General features: G+C 40.6%; 1 protein-coding gene across 2 annotated transcripts in view; it reads left to right on the top strand.

The window, feature by feature from the left end:
• The first annotated feature begins 294 nt into the window (after positions 1–294).
• LOC104152903 (creatine kinase S-type, mitochondrial) overlaps positions 295–21,858 on the top strand; it is a 28,729-nt gene continuing 7,165 nt past the window's right edge. Inside the window, exons 1-7 of one of the 2 annotated variants that reach the window (XM_009688478.2) lie at positions 329–367; positions 11,788–11,960; positions 13,176–13,374; positions 14,582–14,677; positions 16,168–16,389; positions 18,923–19,008; positions 21,486–21,609. In XM_009688478.2, the coding sequence (XP_009686773.1) occupies positions 11,809–11,960; positions 13,176–13,374; positions 14,582–14,677; positions 16,168–16,389; positions 18,923–19,008; positions 21,486–21,609 (879 nt within the window). In that variant the 5' untranslated portion in view covers positions 329–367; positions 11,788–11,808. Of the gene's footprint in view, positions 368–11,787; positions 11,961–13,175; positions 13,375–14,581; positions 14,678–16,167; positions 16,390–18,922; positions 19,009–21,485; positions 21,610–21,858 lie in introns of both variants that reach the window. The other variant, XM_068925189.1, reaches the window with a different exon arrangement.

Below are 21,858 nucleotides of genomic sequence, written 5' to 3'. Positions count from 1 at the left end.
GAAAGGGCCCCTGGGGCGAAGCAGTACAGAGGCATCTCGTTGCAGTTAAGCACCTGGCCAATCATTTGCTGATGTAATCTCTTTCCCCTTGAGAGGTATTTGAAAGATGATGTTGCTATCACCCAACTGTTAAATGGCCCCCTTCTGCCACATCCTACTTATGTCCTCAAGGGCACCTTTGTGTGAGCAAATGTCATTGATGTAACCGAGTGAGAGAGGATTGGCCATGGCAGCAATTGCTTTCCTTCCCCCACCTCCTTCCCCCCCTCTCATATTACCTGGACTGCTGTCAGCACACCAACTTGTTATTCCCTTTACACTCTAGGCTCGCTGCAGGCAGCAGGACGTGTCTACCTTCTGCTTCAAGGTCAGTTTAACTAACTCTATTGCTTATCTTACCTCGAACGGTGGCATTTCAAATAGGAGGCTTATTAAAACGAATCGAAAGCACGACAGGATGTGGTGTAATTTGGTTATGATTTATTGATTCGCATAACTACTTGGTGAAAAAAGTGCAGGGGAATGTGTCAGCCCACTGTGCAGCTGATTGAGATGTTGACCCTTAAGTAGCAGTTTAAATAAAGGAAAACTAAGTTCCTTTGCAGATGTGTAACAACAGTTACACAGTTACAACAGTTACAGAGAAACCATCTCTAATTGGGGAAGTTACTTATGAGTTAGAGAGGCTGTAGGTCTCTGCACTGTGGAGATGAGTTTTTCATATTATAAAATAGCGTCTGATTTAGAAGGGCAAGCGCTCCCAACACCTTTGACTGGCTTCGGCAGGAAAATTAGGGGGGGGGTCTAAATCTCGTGAGGTCAGAGGTAATCTTCAGCTGGAAGAAATCAAAAAGCACGTTGTTACTGAAGGTTGATTGTTGACCTGTTAAGAATCACAGTCTTTTCCGTATCTTCTCCTTTCATAGTAAGGAGTTGGAGTGGAGGAGGGATTTAAATCTTTTTTAAAAGAGGATTAGATTTTTTTATACCCACGCACTGGCCTCTGGAATTATGAGGAGTAAGAAACTGAATCTTAGTTTATTTTTCCTTGAAATATTCAATGCTACAATTAAGGCATAGTTAGTGTGATGTCTGCATTAACACTATTTCTGCATTCTGGAGATTTTTATCTTAAATCCAGATTGTTGGAAAAGTTCACATCTTGCTCAGGCTGCGCTATGAGAAACTGGAAAAAAATACCAATATTGCTTTGTGAAATGTAATGTTTTATTTTGTATCTTATCCTCTGACCTTGTAGAGTAATGCAGCAAAATGTAAACTGTTTTCTCAGCCTCTGAAAATAGTATATCAGGCAGTTATGACATTTATTGCAGATGTTTCTAAGGTGCCCATGACTGCTGTAGAAGGGCATGCTATTGGCTTCAGTGGAAATTTTGGATTTAGCTTTGGATCAAGCTAAGGATAACTTAGAGGAGTTACTTTGCAAATGTAAAAGACCAGTATCCTTCGTAGTCCATTACTCCACCACATGGAAAGTTCTGCTCACTACTGTCTTACCATTAATTAGTGAGACAGCTAAACGTTTAAAAAGTGCAGATATGCTATTTATGTTTATGTGTCTGTGTGAACTTTAGCTGTGACTCTGCCATTCCTCTAAAATGTTGCTCAGGATCACATGGTGTGGTACTTAATACCACCCATGACGTGGTTGAAATATTTAATCTAGTTCTATTTCTAGAAATGTCACTGTTCAGTCTGTAACCCTTGTACCTTCTTCAGCCAAGGATCCTTTATCCAAATAAAGGATGATCAATATTTATGTTCAACTGCATTAATACCCACCTAAGAAAGTGGAGCTAACAACTTCCTCTGTAAAAGAAGGTCAAGAAAGTAGAGGGTTATTTGCAAAAGAGTTAATTTGTTTATATTAAAAGTAGTAGTAAAAGACTGCAGGTTCCTTAAAGGGTAAAAAGATGGTTTGGGTGTTTATGATGATTCAGTCTCCTCTGAAGTTTCCAGAAATGGTTGGAATGGTTGCACCTGTGTGCGGACCACAGGATCTCTGTGTGCAATGTAACGCTACCAAACCAATCTGAACAAGGTTGTAGTTGCAAATCAAATGTCCTGAAGACCTCTGTGCACCCTCTGGTCGGAGCAGCAAGGGAGTTTTGATGCGTCTTGGAACAATGGAATTTTCATAAGTTATTAATTTAAAAAAAAGAATCTTTTTAGTGCTGCTGAGGAACTTGATGTAAAAAAGCCATATTTCTTTTGGAGAGTACTTTGGCTTTTAACAGAGACTTCAATCTAGAGGTATAGCTAGTAAGAGTGAAAACTGGTTTAAGGCCCAGAAATAGGAATTCTCCAATGTCTTCTCCCCCGCCCCCATACCGGCATTCAAACTGTGGCTACTAACAGCAGCTTTGCATTAAAATTAAATGGTATCTGGAATCCTTTGGGCTTCTGAGCCAGCAGCATAACTGCTGTAGCGACTTCTGCTGAATTTTACATCTGGCTTTGGTCTCTGCATTTTGTGCGTGCTAGATGATTTTTTTTTTTTTTTTTGATATTTAAATACAATTCTAAAAACACAAGATGCTCCTGTTAGAAAATTAGTGTTTCAGAAGTTGGTTACAGGTAGCTGAGCAAATCTTGAGGACAAGAAAAGGACAACCTCTAAGATTGTGACCTTTCGGATAGCTGTTAGTGATTCACTGGGAGCCGTAAGTGTCCCACAGCTCGTGAAATACTGCTCTGGAAAAGACTATTCCAATTTGGCCCTGAATATGCTTTAGCCTTTATGCTGCTCATGTTGTGAGAGAACAGAAACAATTGCATTCAGCTAGGAAGAAAACTTTTTTTTGCAGGCACTTAGTACTATATGTGGTGTGGCTTAATGACTGTTACTTTAAGTCAATGTTGCATTTATTCCCCTTGTAATTAACCACTTCACACATGAAGTGGCCACTCCCTATCAGCTTGATCCACAAAATGGTTTTTAAGCAATTAATCAAAACTGTTCCCTGTAGGAATGAACCTGTTGTATGGAAGATGCTCAGATACTGTTCCTGAGCCGATTTGCCCTTTCTTTTCTTCTGTAGAGCAGTACTTTTGCTTTCTCCAAGTAATAGAACAAGTACAAATGACCGTGCAAATAAAACTTCAAAGGACTTGTTGCCAGTGACAAACCGCAGAACCAGAATTGTTGAGCTGTTCTCCAGGCTCTGCCCTTGGGCCGAAGGCATGGGTAATCCTGAAGGGATACAAAAGACATCTTGACTAGTTATCATGAGGCAAAGCCGGTATCCAAATCAAGAGCAGAATGACATAAAAAGGGCAAAATGTGGAGTACTACTTGTCCAAGCATTTTGTAAAGCTCTGAGTTTAATTCAAGTCCCAAGAGTCATCACGATGTCTTGCAGCACGGTTAGCTAACAAGAGAAAAGCCTCTCCCCTCCCCCTTACCTACAGGAAAATCACCCGTAGATACCAGCTGATATTATGTGGATCTAAAACCCCACCGTCAGTAGTTAATGGATGCCCAGTTGTGGACACCGCTGAAGTTTGTATCCAAGGCCAATGCCGTCTGCAAGGGGAAGAGGAAGACAGCCAGACATATTGCAGGTGCTGGCTGACAGCAGAGCGCAACTGTGCAGGGTACAGTCCAGTCGGCCCTGGCAGTGGTAAAGAAAAGCAGGAGATTAATGACTTCAATAGGACCATCACATGACGGCCAGCAACCTTTGCAAGCCCCTTGCATTGGAGAGTTTGAGAGCCAAACCAACAGCCAAACTATGTGCAGTAAATGTAGGTGTCCTCTCCCAGCTGCAGCGCAGCAGTGCTCATTAGGTGCATTTTTGTATTTCCATGACCTGCTGTGGGAGTTGAGATGTTCATGCTTTTCTCTAGCTAGTAGTCCCTATCTGCCACTCTTTTCGTCAGCCTGCACTAAGATCTGTGCTGTGTTGATCTGTGGACCTCAGCTAGTGTTCTGATCTATATCTCCCTGCTGCAAAATACCAATTCTCATTTATTCACTTTGGACTGCTGTGTTTCCTGATGTTTCACTTCTGCTGTTCTGCATTCAGAATGCATATAGTGGTCTTGATTCATCACAGCCTTACACTGAAACAGTTCATGACAGATCACTTCCCCAAATATTTCAAATACAATCATGTGTACAATGGCTTAGTAGCAGAAAACCCTGATGTCATCAAATCAGTAAAGAAGCAGCTGTTTCACCCTTAAAGCACGTGTCCATAAAGTTTTGGAAAACCAGTTTATTGCTATGGTGTATCACCTGAGTGATACATGCTTGAGGTCTCATGCTATGCATCCTAAAAATGTCCTTGAGATGTACAGAGTAAAATTACTGAGCTTCATACCTCAAAGAAGTGTTGTGTCCAATACCATGGAAATTAGATCTCATCTGGGCAACTAAAGAGGAGATGTTCACAGAACCAAAAATCAGTGCTGGTTTACATGCAACTGTAGGTAACTTGTACTGCATTGAAAAAGCTCATTTCTGCAAAGATTGATGCCATTATAAACCAGTCAGCGGAGAAACAATTTTTAAGTAGAAAAATAGAAATGATACTTGGGAACCATTTAAGAATTTTTATTAGTATGTTCAAAATCCCACAGTTGAGGAAAAAGCTTTTCTGGTTATTAGGACACATTTCAGTTTAAAGGGAAAGTGAAAGCAGCAGTAAAAAATTGATGGGACTGAGAGTGACTAATCAGGATGCTACTATTGCAGACAGCCATATCACATAATCTTCTTTGGAAGTGTATCCACTTCTGTATTAGGAATAGTTCCCTTACTTCTCTGATTAGAAAGCTCTCCCGAACCATGCTTTGCTGAGGACTGCAGTCACCGCTCTGTATTTGCCGTTTGGAGAATTCTGGGGAACAGCCCCTCTGAGAAGGGGTCAAAACTTTGCAGACAATTAACAGAGCATGAACTTCTAGTGACCTGCTGTGGCCCCAAAGGGCTAATATGATATTTGATTTCATAAGCTATTTAGTAGATGTACAGATATTCTGCTGCTTCTATTCTGAGGCCTTGGCACAACCGTTACTGGAATAGAATGATCATTCTGGTATCAGGAGGATGTTGGGGATGAAACCAAAATGGAAAGAGCTCAGGGAAGAATCAAAGAGTTCATATTTGAAAATACGATTTAAAAAAAGTGATAGGGATATAAAAAGAGCTAGTCATTGAATAACCAGATACAGAACAGATAACTAGTAGAAATTTCTACAATAAACTGATAAAGTTTTAACAAACCCCAGTAATTCAAACTTGAAGACAAACAAATGCAGACAAGAAATAAAGTATGATTTATATTTATTTTTTAACTCAAGGGTTGATTAATCTTTGGAACTCCATTGGCTGCTCCAGATCAAACTTTGGATGGCTTTTCTAACAGAGATATTTTCCTTCCAACACAACTGATCAGTTTGGGAAAACTCTGGATTCTTTTTCACAGCTGTATCAGTTAAAACTGATAATCATAAAAGCTCTGCTGATCTTGAGAATCTATTCTTTCTGCTTCCTAGCTGTCCCGATAGCACTTTAATATATATCTATGAGAAAATGGATTTTCTATCATCATGAGCACTAGGGAAGACCCTTAGTAAACTCCTATAGGAAAAAAAAAAAGTGTATTCTTTTGTTTTTCTGCATTAATGTTATTTCTGCATTACAGTGGTAAATGTTCATTGATAAAAGTGAAATCCTTACAGTGAATGCCTAGTGATAGTCTGCAGAGAAATCTGAATCACAGCCTGATGTTTCTGATAAAGTGTTCTTACAAACCTTGTGCATTTTAACTATGTCTTTGACTGGGATAATTACCATTCTCTGAATCCCACGTGCTGGGGATGGTGCAAATTTATTGTTAGTGCAGATTGACATTTTCTATGGGAAAGAAACAACTGAATCTCTTCATGATTTGAGGTCAGATTTGACAAATAGTTTTGATTAGAATTTTTTTAGTCTGAGACCGTTCCATTTGGACACTTTCAGACTGAATCTTTTAGAAGTTCAGTTTTGAAGCCATGCTTTGTTTAAAAATCTATTTTTAGAGGAGAAAAAGTTTTGAAAAATGAAATAAAAGTCTTGTTTCCTGTCAGAAAAAGTGTCTTGATCATTACCAACCCTAATTATTTACAAGTTCTTTATTTTGGTTGCGGAACTAAGAACATCTTTTTTGTGTGTGCAAGTCTATTTATGCTGTTTTGATTGTATGAGGACTGCCTGTGTGATGCATAACATGGACTCAGTTTGTGCTGCAGTATTACATACGTCTATATTCAGAACTGTAGCCCACCCTTGTGGCAAGAGCTGTTCATTAAAATAGGAATTACACCATTTTGACAGAAATATAGCAAACCTCATTCCACAGAAATCCAGATGTGTTTTTTTTTGCTTCCCATAAAAAAATTCTGTCATGTTCCCCCTAGACCCTTTGCGTTTGGCAGCAATAAATGATGGTCCCTAAGATTGCTGTGCCAAGCTGCAATCAGAAGTTCCTGCCTAGGGAGCAAAAGATCAAACCAGCTGTCATCCAGTTCCTGCAGGCATCAACTGTCTGATGCTATGACTGATGCATGTGAGATCACCTAGCAGTCTCCTTTTTTGCAGGAGTGACTCAGTTTCCAGAGCTGATACGCTTATTAGTAAAGACAGAAGCTAAATTTATGCTCTTGGGATTTTGAAGTTTGGAGAAGGAAATTATAGGATGAGGAGTGTTGGGTTTAAGTTGTAGCAAAAGACTTTTAGTTAGACATTAGTTTTAAAAGAAAAAAAAAAAAAGCCTGTCTTACTCTCTAATTTTTTAGGTGTTAATCTACAAAGGCTGTGGAATCTCCAGGGTTGGAGACGTTCAAGAGCTCATAGGCAAGCACTTGTCAGGTAAAGTAGCACCTGTGTTCAGGTAGGGGAAGTCTTTTCCATGATTCAACACGGCAAGAGCATCCTGGAGGACAGGGCATGCAACCGCAATAGAGGGTAGCATTACCGACAAGAAATATACTTGGATTATGGGACTCTTAAAATTAAAAAAGGAAAACATTTTCATGGCATAAAGTCTGCCTTTGAACAGGTGTCCAAAGTGCTGTTCCCAAAGCTGCAGACCTGCTTAACGTATCAGACCCTGAAACAAAAGATGAGAAGACTGCTGCTGCTGCCTAAATAAGAGATTTGGTGACAAGAAAACAAGAAAACTGTCACTGTTGAGACAGTCTGTCTCAGGGGTTAAAGCTTTGCACTGGCCACCTAATCAAACATAAGCGTAATGAAGAGTGAGGAGGGGGTCCTTATATGCTTTCTGCAGAAGGAATAAGGGTCAACCAAGTGGTACAACTTCTCTGTATTTCCTAGATCAGCTATGGCACAAAGGCTCCACCACTTGAGTTACAAAGAAGGTATCAGTTTTTCAGACTATGCCCTTTTCCCTTACTTTTTCCAGGTGGTGTATTTTTCTTTCTGTTCACAGACTGTGATTTCTGTGACTACAGCATACCTCTGGTACACAGTGTAGTTCAGCCTGAAAGTCAAGGATGCCAGCTATCCATGGCCACATCGGGGATTGTTTGCACACCAAATTCTGTGGAAGGTTTAGCTTTGCACTGTTGCTCTCAGGATCAGGTTCTTGCTTCTCTAACAAATGTTGCAAGGGCAAAGCGAAGAATACAAGAACAGAAGCACTGAATCAGCAGCTGAAGTACCTTTAGCTTTTAACAGTTTAACTGAGCATCGTTTGTCCCCCAGAGAAACTACAGAAAGCAACTTCTGGCATACTTCACACTCACAGAGCTCCTGTGTAGCGTTCAGCTCCTCAAGAACAGAGTAACTCCAAGAACATAGCCAAGAACACCCTGTGATTAGCTCGCAGTCTCAGATCGCAACACCATGCTGATATGGATAGTGACTTTCCTGTTGGAATGTTGCTTCTGTCGGGTGCATACTTGATCGCTGGAAAAGGCTCCGAGGTAGAAAAATATGCAGTCAGTCAATCAAGCTGCTGTTACAGAGCACAGGACTTTTCTGTCACATCTTGTTAATGTAAGGAATGGAGGTTATGTGAAAGCAGCTATAACACAATGCATCCTTGCAAGCAGCTATCATGTGAGATAACAAAATACAGCTAAATATAATGCCCTTTCTAAGGCTGTACATGCCTGTTATGCCGTAGTACATTCTGTAGTCAACATGTACAATGCTCTGGGTGTTTTTGAATCGTTATAATTATACTATGGTGCCCTTGCACAGCTTTCTAAAGATATATTGCACACAATTCCTCTAGCTTAATGAGCTATATGGACCAGATTTGTCTCTTAAAGTAACATAGGATTCAGAAGCTAGCAAGAATCCAAGCTGGTGGAGACTCCGATGAGTGCCTGGGGTAGCTGAAGTCATAATGTCATCATCCGCAAGGGGATTTTGATGAAGCTTCTAGTTTTCAGGACAGGATTTTGATTGTCAGCTAATTCCCAGCAGTAATAATGGCATCTGTGAAACAGAACTATAAATTAATAGAGCTGTTATGAAAATACATCAGTTGTTTTCACAAACACTTAAGTCTAACAATGGTAGTGCTCCACATGTTAGTCATAAGCAAATATTTCCAGAGTGTAGGATGGGGATGCTATACTGTGGAAAGGCTAAAGGACCATCTGTGAAATAAGGAGAACAGAAAGCAGTACAAAAGTCTCTATCACAAAATTGATACTTGATTTTTGATTTCCAGTCAAACATTCTCCCATTGCATTTTGAGAGGGAAAAATCCTGTTGTAGTTATGAGAGCCAATCCCATAACTCTGCCTAACCTACGCTAATCCACTGATGGAATGGAACCATTCCCTGGGATAAGATAATATATATATTGCTATATTGCTGAGCCAAGAGGAAATGATCTGCCGCCTGTCCCATTCCTGTATCAGTACATATCTCATTATATTCTAGTGCTGTGCAACTAATTCTCCAGGACTTGGCATAGTTGAGGAAGTCAGAATCTGTTCCTAATGGGGGGAAAAAAATGCCTTCCCTTTGTGATTTCTTCCTCATTTCTGTTTTTGGGAAATTCTTTCAATGAAAGAATATTGAATCCTCTTTCAATCAATCGACACCTTTCTCTGGAAGGAAAGTTAGATAGATGTATATTGTGTGTTGAGGGCATGGAGGAGACAGTTAAGGATTTTAACTATCCCTCTGCCAAATAGTTATGTAGCATAACAAAATTCAGTTACAAAATTATGGAAACAAGATAGAGGACAGGAAACAATGATCCTCAAACGTGAAGCACATCTCCTGTGATTCTTATCTCGCATCTCCGTGAAAGGATCATGTGACTGAAGCACAGAGTAGCTGCAGCTGTGCAACTGAAGATTATGCAAGCAAATCAGCGGACCTGTTTACCGAGTGGAAAGGCATAGATGCAACATAGCAGTTCTCTCTAGACGAGCATGGAAAAGGCAAAGAGTGACTGGATGTTGGCCTGACTAACCCAGATCTTCATGAGAATTATTGGAAACTAGACCACTTTGTTCACTGAAAGGAAAATCAAATGCTTTGAGGTGTTTTGCTTAAATTTTGAAAGAACAGTTAAGAGATTACACAAAGAAACATACTTCTGAAAAGCCTGAAGAAACAACTGAAGCAGTTTACTGTGGGGGAAGATTCATGTGTTCTTGTGACTCTTCCAAGTCCATTTTCCAAAACTGATTTGTCAGATCCCAGTGTTAAGAATAATTTTGTTCCAGTGACGCAAATTGGAATTTGTGTCATTTATTAAAAAGGGACACATGTCTTTCTGGGGAGCCCAAAGTTATGAGCAAAACAAGTCAACTTCTGATTCTGGAGGAGAAAAAATATGAATTCTCTTCTTCAGGCTTTCCTAGAGCAGGCCATTTTCTCTGCTGGATTCAGAGATCTCCTGTACTCTCCAAAACCATAGCTGCATTCAAACATACTGCTAGGAATAATTGCTAGAGCATACAAATCCCTAGGAGGTATTTGAATCTTGTTGGTGTTACTGTCTCTCTCTGGGCCACTGTTCAGGAATCTTTTCCTATTCGCAGAGAGACTCTGAACATGATATTAAATGACTTAGGAGTACAGAGGAATTATTTATTCACCAACACACACAAAAGATGGAAGGGGGTTTACAACATGCTCACATCACGTTGTCCTACCAATACATTTCCACTCTTCTTCATTAAAGTGAAATTTGCTAATGCTGAAATATTTTAAATAAGATTCCTCTGCTTTGTAAAGACATATTTATTCCTTCTCTGTGGTAAAGGCTCTTTCAGTCCTACTGCCTTTCCTCTTATTCAAGAGGTCCGTGGGACTCCTCACTTTAGAGACCAAATCCTTTCCCAAACTTCAGCCCCGTCCCTCACAGAGTCGCTGCTGTAACAGGGGAAGGGGCAGAATATAGATTGCCTTCTCTCGCTGACCGTGGCCTGCTTGGCCGGCAGAGAGCAGAGCCTCTGTGCTTCCGCATCGCAAATCTGGAAAGAGCCTGGTTTGTCCTTCCCAAGCAGTGTTGCTCAGAAGCTTCCTCTCACCGAACACCTGCCTCTTTCCTTCCTAGCTCTCTGCAAATCCATCCTACAGGAATTTTCCAGGAACATGTCAGACCTATACACACTTCCACCTTTAAAAGAGCTTCCCCCTCCTCCCGCAAGCCTGCTCCTCTCACTAAGACCGTTCTGGAATTGCAGCAAGGCCTCTAAATTGGGTATGCGTTATGTGCATTCTTATTTTAAGGTTTCTTTCCAAAGCGCATGTGGTATAAATGCAAGTGAGATTATCTCTTTATCTGGAAGAGGGAAAGATCTTTTCTTGAGAGAAAAGCACAGTCCTAGTTTGGTACCTCAAGGCTGAGAGTCAGAAACTGCTAGTTGTAATGCACCTCTGCTAATGCACCTTGTAGAAGCCATTTTACCTTGTTTTCTCCAGCATTATTTGCTGTTTTGAAAGCTGTCTATCTGTATAATTCAGGATTTTTAGGTCCCTACCATATTCCTCCTCCAAACTTTCTCTTTGCCATGCTGATGAGCTCTAGATCATTTTTATTCATATAGAAAAAGAGGACAAAGTACTTAACATGTCAGTCTAGCATGGAGAAAACACGAGTTTTTGTAGTTGTTAGTGCTGAAAAGAATGACCTACCTAATGCCACATCCAGACACATCTGACTTTTCTGACTGGACAGCCACTTACAGCAGAGTCACCTGGAAGCATTTTCAATAAAAAAATGTTGACCTAACTCTGCAGCATGCCTTATCCCATCGCTTGCCACAAAACTCCCACCATCAGTGCTGTGTAATTGATTATACTGTAAAATACTTTAGTTAGACTCAAAATCACCACAAGATTTCAGCCTCCTTTCCTATTACCAAAAATAGCCCTTATCAATATGAATATTTTTGTCTGTGTAATTTTTCACTCTGGGACTGTACCATTTTAGTTGCTGAAAGGAAGTCTCTGTGTGAAGTATTGTTGCTACGAAGCAAGCTAAAGGATTCAATTACGGCCCTAAATCATCAAAAGAATTAAAATATTCTGGATGCTGGGTTAAGAATTGTGTGCTCAATAGAGCTCTAAAAATCAATTGATTTCCAAGACTACCAGAGGTTCCTGTATAGAAATACAGTAAATACTAACCTTTCTTTTTCAACATACTGTTTCTGTGCAAACCAATAATAAGAATGAATTGTTTCTTTTATTGGCCTGCAGTTAAAAGTGAGTTTTTTTGTCATTCTCATTGCATGAGGGCTTATGAATTGATACCAGGTTGTCCCCTCTTGTAGACCTTGCATCCTCCAAGAGGAATGGCTAGCACCTTCTGTCGTCTCCTGGCAGGCCGTGGAGCTGCTGCGCTCTTTGCAGCAGCAGGCACAGGAGCCCTAACCACTGGGTATCTCCTCCATCAGCAAAATGTTAACGCTGCTGTACAAGAAAAACGAAAACTCTTCCCTCCAAGGTAAGCGCTTTGGGTTAAGTAGGCAGCTGAGCTTAAGGCCTGGCTAACTGAGCTAGGTATAATGTTTAACTCCTTGGGGGAGGGCAGATTTCCATTAAAGCTGCAGAGTACCTACTCCTTCACGCAAACATGCCAGCCATGTGTCTGAATGCGGGCAGTTAACTGACAACCTGAAAACCAGCATTGTTTATTAAAAAACAGTTTTAGACGGCAGCAACACCAGCCTTCAAGACTAGAGTGTGGGGAAGTGGGATAGTATCAGCGCTCTCACAAAAACATTGCCAAGCAATGACAAGCCTAAAAAATGTTTCAAATTTTAGGCAAAGCATCAAACTAGCCCTTATTTTATCTCATCAGCTCTTGAATGCTTTGCAGCACCTGTTGGACCGGATGATTGTATAGATTCTACCATTAGGAACTGTGAAAGTGTTTTCATTATGCAAATAGTAAAGAAATCTCTTAGGTAACTACTGTTCTTGAAATATATCTAATTCAATTGCAGACTGGTTGGCTGATGATTAGAAACTAGCTACAAACCTTTCTATATGTGGGCTTACTTTGCTGACCATATTGGTGAGAAACAATGTGGACAAGGCACTGGCAGACTTTTTTTCAAAGTAGTGAATAGTATCTTGGTTAAAATAAGTTATTGTAGAAATAATAGGGCTGTGCCTAAAGCAAAGTATTACTAAAAAAGGTAAATGTGATCTGACTCACTTGTAAAAATGCCTTACTAAAGCATAACCTCTTCACTTCCCCTGGTTTATTATACTGTGCAGCTTTCTATAAATAATAATATTAAAACAACCCCAGATGTTGTTGAAGAGTTAGATTCCCAGCTAGTAGCAATCCGATAGTGAACAGAAGAAAGTTAGAGCTCTTTTAATTCTGAATAAGAGTGTCTCAGCAGAGATTTAATGGGGCTTAATACACTTTGAAAGCTCACTGGGATTCATTTTCTCGGCTGCCACAAGTAACAGAAATCTGCTGTTGTCTGTTGGTATAGTTGCCCATCAGTGCAATGTGGAATCCTTGAGTGACTTGAGCGTTTCTCCCCTCCTAAATTTCAATGCAGTGTATAAACCAAGAACTAATTACACTTTTAAACCAATCTATATGTACTCCACATCCTAATCACACTGATAGTTTCATAAGCTAGCAAGGATTACTGTATAAAGCATGATGTTAAGGGTTTGTGGGTTTTTTTCTCTTCAGTGCAGACTACCCTGATCTCCGCAAACATAACAACTGCATGGCTGAGTGCCTCACACCAGCAATTTATGCTAAACTAAGGGACAAGATGACTCCCAATGGCTACACCCTGGACCAGTGTATCCAAACTGGGGTTGACAATCCTGGCCATCCTTTCATTAAAACTGTGGGCATGGTTGCAGGTGATGAAGAATCCTATGAGGTAAACTGTTTTCCAGTGCTGTCATGTTTGCTTCAGTTTGTATGGTGTAATTCACAAGTGCTCATTAGATGAATGCAGATTCCTGGTAAGATATACACTCCCAAAATAAATCATATCCCAGAGATTATATAATGGGCAGGTCAAGTGCGTAAAGATAGTGTTTTCCCTCCCCTTTATGAGGATTTGACTGTTCTTTTACGTTAGAAAATAAAGTGAACACGAGGCATTGCTAAAAGTGCCCTCTCTACTGCAATCAAAGTTAATAAAATGTGTCTGCTTGGGAGCAATATTCAATTTGCCTCCAGCAGCTGCCTTCCTACTAGCTGGTAGCAAAACTGCGGCCCTATGCAAACCTTGATTTGGTTTACTAGTTTAGACATGGCGACTGCCTTGAAAAGCTCTGCCGTGGTTTTTGCTACACAGCAGAATGATGGTGTGATAGTGGTCGGTACTGACCTACCGGTGCTGCATGGCTCTAACTAGCACCAGTATGCAATGGCAGTGAAGACATAGGTACGCTCGTGACCTAAAAACAGGACACAAGCTGCCTGGTGACTCTGAATGTGTATCCTGGTTGCTGATACATCCTGAAATCTAATCTGGTTGCTACCGCATCCAGTACCTGTGATAACTAGAGTAAGTTTGTAACTCAATTTAGGTGCAACTGCACCTTCTTTTTTGTCATGAAGATGAGGAACCACTGTAGAGCACTGTCTAGGTCAAAATGACTGAAATCCACTGTCACATAAGGCCGGACTTGGCAATGTACCTAAAATTAATTCCTGGTGCCTAGCCAGTTTCTAGAGAACAATTGCCCAAGTCCCTGAACATTATCATAGATGTTGTTTTGTTAGAATCTCCCAGTTTATCATTAGGACACAGAGGATGGCATTCCATATTCTGCTTCAAAGAGTTACAGCAGAAGTTCAGATCATGGCAAACTATTGCCAGTAGCCCCTGCCATGTAGAGGAGATGCCTATTGAAAATAAACCATATTTTCAGAGATAATTTTTCAGAGACCAAGTTTGAAAGATACAACCCACATATGCCCTTTCCCTGCATATTTACCCTGTCAGCACTTGCAAAGCCCCCTTTATGGCTTCATCCAGGAGTCTGTGCCAAGGGGTTTCCCCTGTGGCTGAAGCTGGCACATGAAAGTGTTTCTATAATACTGCAGACTCTTTCTAGATTCTCTTGACTCCATAGGTATTTGCTGAGATTTTTGACCCTGTCATTAAAGTGAGACATAATGGCTATGATCCACGCACAATGAAGCATCATACAGACCTGGATGCATCCAAGGTAGGATTTAAATAAAATAATGAGAAAGTAAAGATTCAATGCTACTTCTTACAATGGCGATATTCTATGTAATTGTACTATTTTTTTCCTGATACAAATTCAAAGGAAATAATTTTAGGGCTAAACAAAGCAGGACTCCACAGTGACTGAAATGGCAGCTCCTACAGGGAATATGTCTGAATGAAATGAGGCCTGGTTCTGTCTTTTCTTTTTGCAAGATTGCTAGTTTAGGTTTGCTATGCTGCTAGGGTTTTCAGCATCGGATGAAGGATAAACCAGAGTAGCATCTACATGGCCTTTTTTCCCCTCTTCTGATTTCCCCTCTTGACTGGATTTCTCTCACCTGACTGCTTTAGTGAGAACCTTCAGTTCCACCCTGACATCATGCGACAGTGTCAGGGAAGGGCCTGAGCGTGCTGCTCCACCAGAGAAGCAAGCCAGGAGTCAGAGATGACAGCTAGACAGGCAGGGCAGTGGCCTCACCAACAAGGGCACGGCACTCCAAACAAGAAGAGCAGAACAAGTCTAATTGCAGTAAGCTGGTTCAGCCAACAGTCCACTGATTGCCAGAGAAGTCCATAGTAGCAAGGCGGGTCTGAGGTCAGCAAGGCAGGGTCAGGATCAACAAGGTACAAGTCCAAGCACAGGTATACCTAAACATAGCTCAGGCGAGGACTGATGGTGAGGACGCTAGATTAAATGCATATTCCAAATGAAGGTTTGGGGGCCCCAGATGGGACTTGTCACAAGTCTTTTTCATACAGCTCTTTTCATAGCTGTTGGATCCAAGATTACATAGCTGTGCCATATTGGATTTGGCCTTGAATACAGCCAGCTAAAACCTGGTGGCAGAGGGTGACAAGAGACTGCAGCACCCATTGGTGCACTCATGGCCCTAACAGCAAGCTAGTTACTTCCCTACCTTGTTCTTAATAAAAGGATCAATCCCGACTGGTACTAAGCATTTGGGCCGCAGTCCAACTTGGCAGTGCAGTTCCGTCTGTGAGCTTAAAGACAGAAATGTGTTTAAGGATTAGAGTGAAAGCATTTCCCACATAGCAGCTGACTCCAGCCCACACACGTGCACAGGATCAGCTCTTATCCAGTGCTTAGTGTTGCTTTCACAGTTCAACTACAACGTAGTTCAGCATCATCTTGGCCTTTCCTCTTTCAAAAGATCTTCCAGACCTGGCCTACTGCCTCTGCCCATATCCAAGTTTCCAAATGCTGCTCAGATTCTTTCATATTCCGTGCTGGAGCTAAGAAGGATCAGCTGGTTACTTCACCACACTGAGTCCACAAGAGAACCTTGGAGTTCCTAAAAAAACCTCCTAGTATCTGAAACACTGAGGTGATCCTGGTATTCTGAGTATTTCTGATATCTAGGAGAGGTCATGATCCCTGGGCCTCTCTTTTTGTATGATGAGACTTTTAAACGTGGGGTACAAAATGGGGCACTAGGTGTAAAATAAGAAACGTTCTTCCTTCAGATCACCCAGGGTCAATTTGATGAAAACTATGTCCTCTCATCACGTGTACGTACGGGTCGTAGTATTCGGGGCCTCAGCCTTCCTCCTGCTTGCACCAGGGCAGAGAGAAGAGAAGTAGAAAATGTTGTGGTCACTGCTCTAGCTGGTCTGAAAGGAGACCTTTCTGGAAAGTACTACAGCTTGACCAATATGACTGAGAAGGAGCAGCAGCAGCTTATTGATGTAAGTATAGCTCCAGTACTGACACCATCTTCACTTACTCTCATTTATTTTTTTAATCTTTTTCTTTCTTTGGTGTACATGCTTTTCTGTGTAGCCAAGGAAGACAATTACAGCATTAACCCAGTAGTTAATGGTCTGTCAATATTTTTATTGCAATGGCAAATTGTCCAGGGTTAATATTTTGGCTGAACATATACTTTGCAGGTCCAAAATGTGAAGCTATATTCAGGTAGGAAGGTCTGTGTAGGATCAAATACATATAGCTGTTGCCACCTCTTTGGCCAAAAAATAAAATAAATTCAAGACTCTTTTTTTAATCATTTCCTTGAGTAGAGATTCCTGTTTTCCATAGGATTAACCATTTTAACTAATAATATTACTTTGAGATAAATATTACATGTTATCTGTATTCTAGGCTGTTCAGGTGGGGTTTTTTTGGCTATAACTTCTTTCTGTCAAAACTACACTAATTCTGAGTCTGCAAAATGATTGGAGCAAACTGCAACCAGGTCACCTTTTACCAGTCCTACAACTGTGTTTAAGGGCTGGATGGATCAGGCCTGTAATAATAGTTTCCATTGTCACACAGATGGAAACACAAGGATTTTCATCATGAATTTGGTCAGAGAATCTCATTATTCAATTCCTACAGAGAGATGTTTGAGATGGTCAAAGTTTCCAAGTGCTTTCCTGACAAAAATGGGCAACAGTCAACTATCTTGAAAATCCATTACAGGGATTCATATTGAGGCTTTAAAAATTACAGAAATCTAGAAGATTGTTTAAGAAAAACAAGCCTTGAATGTGCATTTTAATTATCCAGATGAATGGCTGTACCCTGTTAGCTATATTCATGGCGCATTAATCTGTAACATCAACCAGAAGGGAGCTGATGACATAACATAACTATTTATTACCCTGCAACTAGGTGTCACAGCCTGGATTAACCAGGAGTTAAGAATTTATGTAAGGTCAGTAACTTTTTCATTGAATGTCCTTGATAATATGTTTATTGACAAGACATTGATTACCTGTTCTAGGCTTTATTTCATCGCCTTTTTCAGCAGTAGAGAGCTGTTCAAGAAGCACAGATCAAAATAGGATGGCAGAGAACGTAATTCCTTCATGATTTACAGGTTAAATTCTTTGGAAAGTGAAACAGGCTTCCTTGATGCAGCATTTTGCCTTGTCTTATTTGTTTGCTTTCACACTAATGCAAATTTATAAACGTCAGGGCATTGAATGTTGTAACCTCAGATTCCGTCTTTAACTCATATCATTACTTACTTCCTTCAGTATTTTAGGATCTTGAGTCTCTAAGGTGTCAGGCTGTCTGCCAACCTTTAATAAGCACCATTTGATCGGTATGAGATCAAATCAGTGAGACTTGAATGGCATTCAGCCAAGGAGACATTCAACATGGGAGGCTTGCAGTACTTTGTGGATTTGTGTCATAGGCTTAAAGGGAAAGCTAGTAGTGCTCAGCTGATTTCTTGCAAAAGGAGGAATTTTTCTCTCAAACAAAAGTGTAGAGTGGAGCAAACTGAGGAAGTACACGTTGCGTCCCTGTGATGAGCAGAGAGAACTCTATACCTTTTTATTCTATATGGTTGATGTTCTGGCAGCATCATGCCCATCACAGGCCATTTGAAGGTGAAGGCCTGAAATTCTCCATTGAGGGGAAAAAAGGTAAAGCTTATCAACTTATCTACCAGGTCATATTTTTACTGGATAGCTTGCCTCCCTATTGTCAGCTAAACCCTAGAAAAGAAAAAAGCCCACATTTGATATGGCAATGTTTGAGGATTTAAGAACTAATAATTTTTCAGCACACACATGAAAATCAAATATTTATTTGCTTAGGGAAAAAACAGTTCAGTTGAAAAAAAAAATAGATTTGGAATGTGGCAAGTCTCTGGCACTCCACCAAATGCTATGTTTATTAAATCAGAATTAAATCTCTGAGGAGGAACAGAACAAGTCTGTGATTCCAAAAGGTCAAGCTTAGCACTATTTTAATTCCTACCATGATTTCGAACTCAAAATAAATTGCTAAATCTCTATGCTGGAGAAATCTCCTTTCAGAACTACCATTGGGTATTTTGCTATCTTTAAAGATTTGTTGCTTTCGCCTACCCTGACATTTGTGTGCAGATACATGCCTCTGATTATAGTGCTAAGAGTCTCCAGAGTCCCCTTTGTTGCATGTATGCGGTCCCTAGATCCCTTCCTCCACTTCTTCCCTACATTTGAAAACATTTTTTTGCAAAACATAGTCATATTACCAGTGTCAGTGAGTGCAAGAATTTGCTCTCTAAGCAATCACCTGGGTAAAGTGCTTTTAGTTTTCAGTCGAGAAGGAACCACATTCATGAGCTGTATTATGGCATTCACTTTTATGTTGATTATCTTCCCATTGAATTTATAAGAGAGTGTTATATTGCTTCCTTGAATAAACATGAATTTTGTTTTTTTTTCCCCCTCTCTCTGTTTCTCTCCCTCTCTCTCTCTTTGGCCCCCTTTTGGTGTCCAGGATCATTTTCTCTTTGATAAGCCAGTGTCCCCTTTGCTAACATGTGCTGGGATGGCACGTGACTGGCCAGATGCCAGAGGAATCTGGTATGTTGTGTGACATGTAGAAGCTTGTGTCATGTTTGAAAGATTGTATTACGAGTCTCCTTGCTTGTCCTAACCCTGCAGTCACTCTGTCTTGATACTCACAGCATGTTCTGTTTGTTTTTAAAAAATGTTCTTGGTTAATTAAAAAAAGAAAATCCAACAATGAATAATACAGTGGGTAAGAAAGACCTTTATATTCATAGAAGCCATCGTTACTATCAGCAACATAGCGTAGCATCAGAAGCATGACTCCTTCTTTGGCTTTTTATCACTGTTTTTTCTATTTCTAGATGAAAATTTGATTTGGGAAAGAGCCAGTGAATCACCATGAAATCAGCAGAACAGAGGTTATAAGTGCAATCTAAAACTGGATTGGAGCAATGCTTTAGCTAGGAACCACTGGCAATACAGCTGCAAGACACTACATTGTAAATTCCTTTCCCCTCCGCCTCTTTCTAGAGACAGAATGTTATTTTAATTACCTGTATTGAAAATAATCCTTTCTCTCTACGTAAACTGGACAAGAGGGGATACAAAAGCAGTTGAATTTCCTTTATGTTTTAGGTCTGCTTCTACATTTATAACCCTGGTATATTTTGTGCCCAAAAATAGAATATTTTCTGGGGACAGAAAGGGATAATAGCCCCCAGGAACACTGCTAGTGCAGCGCACTCACCCCCCCCCCATCACACGGTGGGGGCAGCTGTGCAGCGAACAGCACCTGCATCCATCCAGGTGTGTTTCTAGGGGTTACCAGATGTTCTAATTCTGGCAAATTAGGTTAATAAAGATTCTGAGAAATCACCTAGCCTACCTCCTTGCCCTAGGCAGGTTCAAGACTTTCAGAGAGAATGGGTCTTTATGTGGGGAAAAAAAAATCTGGTCTTCAAGCTGTGTGTGGTAATGCTAGATCATGTTGAGCAGCAATACTATTGTGATGAGTTAAACCTGCCTTCCGGCAGTGAACAGGCGCTGTGAAACCTGATCAGAAGGAAATCTATGAGGATTTTTTATTTCAGTGAGCTTCAGGTTAGTTCCATGGTACCCACTGTAATGTGAGGAAGAGATTTGTTCTGGAAAAATGATAAATCTGAGGCATCCCATTCATTGTCTCTCCGGCCAAACAGAGAAAGTGCCAGCAATGTAAATATTATCAGGGGAACTCCTGAATAAAACAGATCTGGCTTTGGCTTGTTTTACTTGTGAAAGATCAGGCAGAACGGAAAAAATGAGTTAGTGTGATTGGAACATATTTCAGTGAGCCAGATTTGGAAATCCTGCCCTTCTTTTACAAGACATTGTTGTCTCAGAGTACACTTTGTGAAACCTGTTCTGCATAGGCAGCAAAGACTGAAATCCTGGCCTTGTTAAAGTCTGCTGGAAAATTGCCACCGACCTCATAGACAGAGATGGCGCTATTTAAATGTACTCAGTGTGGTCTCACTCTGCCTTGAGTAGACTTATTTAATTAGTGGGGCAGCTGAGTCAGGCTGACAGCAATCTCTTTGGAAAATCCTACCCTGAATATTTGTATGTGACTGAAAATGAGGTAGTTGGACCTCTCTGTAGCTCTAATGTCAGACCGTAGGATGTTTGCGCCTGTTCAGTTTTGTACCGGCAAACTCCAAGTGTGAAAAAAGTTGCAGTAAAAGACAAACTGAAAGTCAGGTGAACTTTAAGTCTTGAGTTTTATGTGTTTCAAGCCTGATAATATTCCACTATTTGTATGCACAAGTCTCCTCCTATCAGTCCCCTTCTACATTCTCTAGAAAGACTGTCGTAAAAGACAGAGAAAAGTGAGGAAAAGTGAGCTCAGGTTTGACCTAGCACTTCATAAACCCAGTCATGACTGTTCCATTTGAAGCAAGAGTGGACAGCTTCTCTTCAGGCACTTTTATGTTGATTGACAAATCAGCATCTTGAATACACCCTCTGGAAGCAACATGTAGCTTTTTCCTCAGACGTGTAATTTGACCAGATGTGGCAATCCCATGTTACCAAGTGAAATACAGGGCACTGGCATTTGGTTCAGAAGCAAATACAGTTAGGTAGATTGCTGGGCTGCCAGTGGTATGGAAACGTTAGATTTTTTTCTAGGTGCACAGTTTTCTAAAAAAAAAGGGCAAACGTCCCCAGTGACTGAAGATGCCAAACTTGCCTGATCCCTTAGCAGCTGTACGTCCCAGCTGTGTCCGTGTTAGGAGGCAGCATGTTCCTCCTAGCTCAGCGTCAGGGCAGCATGATGTGATCAGAGAAAACTACTCTTGTCACCGTGACCTAAAATCTTGCATAATTCCTTTGGCATGGGGGATCAAACTGTGAAAGTAACTCATACCCCTAACTCTGGAGAGCAGTATTATTTTGCAGTGCTTAATGTCTTCACAGTCCTGAAAGACTGTGATAAAACTAATGATTCTGAGAATTATTTTTCAGGGCTTATCTTGTACTTTAAAGCTACTCATTTTTCTCTCAACCAGGCATAACAATGACAAAACATTTCTTATCTGGATTAATGAAGAGGACCACACCAGGGTGATATCCATGGAAAAAGGCGGCAACATGAAACGGGTGTTTGAAAGATTTTGCCGTGGTTTAAAAGAGGTAGTAACTCAATGAGTTTCCTGTTTGTTTATTGTTGGGCTCTTGCCAGCACTGCTTACTGTGGTTAATACCGAACTGATATCTCCAGGAGCAACAAAATAAAGTAACATCAGTCCAAACAGCAACCCACATTAATAGCAGTTGAAGAAGGAAACAAAGGCAAATTGTTAGCTGAATTGTAAGGAAAAATAGATAAAATGTCTTGTAGCTTTTGTATTGCCAACTTCGGCACTGGCTGGCTAAAGAAAT

Source organism: Struthio camelus, chromosome W, assembly GCF_040807025.1.
Source record: "Struthio camelus isolate bStrCam1 chromosome W, bStrCam1.hap1, whole genome shotgun sequence".
Classification (NCBI taxonomy): domain Eukaryota; kingdom Metazoa; phylum Chordata; class Aves; order Struthioniformes; family Struthionidae; genus Struthio; species Struthio camelus.
This window is presented reverse-complemented; position numbering and strand designations above follow the sequence as displayed.